General features: G+C 31.9%; 1 protein-coding gene across 1 annotated transcript; it reads right to left on the bottom strand.

The window, feature by feature from the left end:
* Positions 1-1514: 1514 nt before the first annotated feature.
* Positions 1515-1808, bottom strand: LOC110875736 (glycine-rich protein 5-like). Its single transcript, XM_022123940.1, has one exon. The coding sequence runs from the start codon at positions 1806-1808 to the stop codon at positions 1515-1517; it is 294 nt and encodes a 97-aa protein (XP_021979632.1).
* Between the last annotated feature and the right edge of the window lie 1326 nt (positions 1809-3134).

Raw genomic sequence — 3134 nt, forward strand, 5'->3', positions numbered from 1 at the left:
TTTGTTTTATTTTATTTAATTACGCAAACGGTTCCTACACAAACAAGTACAAAATACAGAAGCAAGACATTGGTACAACTACATTAATCTAATAGGTGATCCCGGCTGACTTAGCTTCTCTCACGGGTTGTTAAGTTGGTAAGCCCTTGATTGAACAAACATATATGTGATATGAACAAACTCGTTCGACTCTTTTTATTATTTAACAATGAAAATAACCTTAACCATCTATTTATACTAAACTTGTTCTAGTCTTAACCGGACTCAAACTCTATTTTAATAATAAAATATTAACTAGATAAACCTATCTAATAAAACCAACATTTATCTCTAATTTAAATATAGAATTCACAATAAACAACTCACCATAATTATCTATAACCCGTATTAATATTTATCTCCTAAATTCAAGATTAATCTCTTCAAATTTTGGCTTGGCTCGAGAGTTCCAATTTGGTGGCTCACAAGAAATACGTGTTTTGGTCTATTATATTTGTGGTTGGATGGGTATTTGGAGACTGAGGTGCAATGTCACTTTCTATGTTAATCTACATTAGAAAGGCTGTTTACTTGATATTATTGTTCATATAGCTTTTTTATTGGTATTGGTCGAGGAAACGTAGATGTAGATTTATGATGGAGCAAGTGGTTACACAATCCAATGATGCATTTGTAATCGTGTTAGTTTCGCACGACTAGTTTCTGGCTAGTCGTGTTTTCCGTATATAATAATACATTTGTTTTCATTAAAAAAGACATTGATACAACTTTAGAGATTAACCCTAATAGACAAACGAAGAGAAGATGCATACAAGAGAGCAATAGATCAATCTGGGGAGATTTGAAATCCTAAAATAAGTCGTGCTACTGCTACCAGAATCCACTTTGGTTTATACCTAAAGGTGCTCTTCACAAGGTACTCTTGGTGTAAGGCCAGGCGGGGCGGTCCGTGATGGACGCCCGGCCACGAGTTATAATATCACGAACAGCGCCGCCCCCTATTTTTCACGCGTTATATTTTAAACGCGTTGAATCGGTCACGCGTTGAGAGTTTATTGTTTTGCAAAGATTGTTTTTGTCGTTTACGTAAGTGAATTAATAGAACTTTGATGAAAAGTGCAAATTAGCCCCTCAACTTTTGTTAGCTATTTTTAAATAGCTATTTAGTGACCACCCCCACTACATTTCTATCACTAGTAATAGAATATTGGGTGATGACATGGGATGAGTTAATTGGATATTGAGAGTGATAGAATTCTATCACTACCACCCCTCCTTCCATAAAGTTGAAGTATTTGGATATAAAATTGTTACAAATAAATATGAGACTAGATGAAGCATTTGTAAAAGGTTGGATAAAAATGCCTTTATTATTTCATGAGATGCATAATACATAAAAAAGAGAGGAAACATGCTTATTAAACATATACATGCTTGTTTAGTTATAACTAGATAGATTATATAGAAAGGGTTTTGCTCCCAATGGTTTATATGGTTACATGCCATGTTCTCTTCTAGTTTCCACCACCACGACCTCCTCCTCCACCACTACCAGGGCTTCCTCCAATGTCTCCACTGCCTCCTCCACAATTGTTTCCATCACCCAATTCATCTCCACCACCGCCTCCGCCACCACCATAACCACTTCCTATTCCATCACCACCTCCAAATCCTACTCGGCCACCTATACCCCCATCATGCTTACTAATTGTCTTCTTTTCATCTTCAGAAAGATTTCTACCACCAACTATGTTAGTGGTGCAAATTATAAAGCCAACCATTAAAATAAGTAAAAGCTTATAACCCATTATATATTCTTGTTTAATAATCTACTGATGATTTGCAAGGAGCTGTGTGAAGAAGCAAAATAAGATCACCCTTATATATAAGGATGTAAATGGACACCATATCAACGAGATAATCGAGATACAACGAAATTAAGCATCTTTTGCCTTTAAAAGTATAGACATGTAAGAGCATGTTTAACATTAGACATTTGAAACATGCACAAAGATGCCATGTAAGCTACAACATAAAATTGATATTAAACACCCACAAATACACGTTTCTCCCTCGACAATAGACATTTACAAACGGTTAGGGTAAAATAAAACCTCTTGCAAGTTGGTCAAACTTAAAGAACTCGGGTTTACAAAAGGTTTATTCAATTTTTTTTACCTAAATTCCTAAAAAATCAACTTAATTTTTTTTTACCTAAAATCCTAAAAAATCAACTTTTTCAAAAAAAAAACATGGTTTTTTTTATTTACAGCAACCGTAAATACTGTAAAAAGCTGATGTCATTAGTTTTTTACAGCAGCAGTAAGGGGTCGAAATCCGAAAACACCACTTCAATTTTTTTTACATCCATCTTTGTAACATTTTTATCTAGGGGTGTAAATTTGTTTTACATCCATCTTTGTAACATTTTTATCTAAGGGTGTGAAAAAAATGAGAGCAAAACTCGTGCGAAAAATTTAAGTTCTCTAAATTCTCATAACTCCAATAAGTTTCTTTTGATCCAGATCTTTATATATATATATATATATATATATATATAGGTAGAGGATCCTGTAAAAAGTGCTCAAAGTGTGAGAAGTGTGAGAAGTGTATTATAACACTATATATAATACTATATAACACCATATAAATACCGTATAACAATATGTAACAACATATAATACCATATAACACTATGTAACACTATATATCATTATATAACAAATATAACACTATACATCTATCATAGACATGCTATCAGACAACCTATAGTGTTATATTTGTTATATAATGATATATAGTGTTACATAGTGTTATATGGTATTATATGGTGTTACATATTGTTATACGGTGTTTATATGGTGTTATATAGTATTATATATAGTGTTATAATACACTTCTTACACTTCTCACGCTTTAGGCCCTTTTTACACTATCCTTACCCTATATATATATATATATATATATATATATATATATATATATATATATATATATATATATATATATATATATATATATATATATATATATGGGGATGATAAATCCACTTTATTTTAGGAAATCGTGGAAACTCATTGATCCGAAACTTTTTGTATGAAAAAAAATTCACACAAGTAATATACGTGTTTTAA

This window comes from Helianthus annuus, chromosome 9 (assembly GCF_002127325.2).
Source record: "Helianthus annuus cultivar XRQ/B chromosome 9, HanXRQr2.0-SUNRISE, whole genome shotgun sequence".
NCBI classification, from domain to species: domain Eukaryota; kingdom Viridiplantae; phylum Streptophyta; class Magnoliopsida; order Asterales; family Asteraceae; genus Helianthus; species Helianthus annuus.

Coding starts and splice junctions, on each gene's coding strand:
- LOC110875736 (XM_022123940.1), bottom strand. CDS start 1,808: ATGGGTTATAAGCTTTTACTTATTTTAATGGTTGGCTTTATAATTTGC.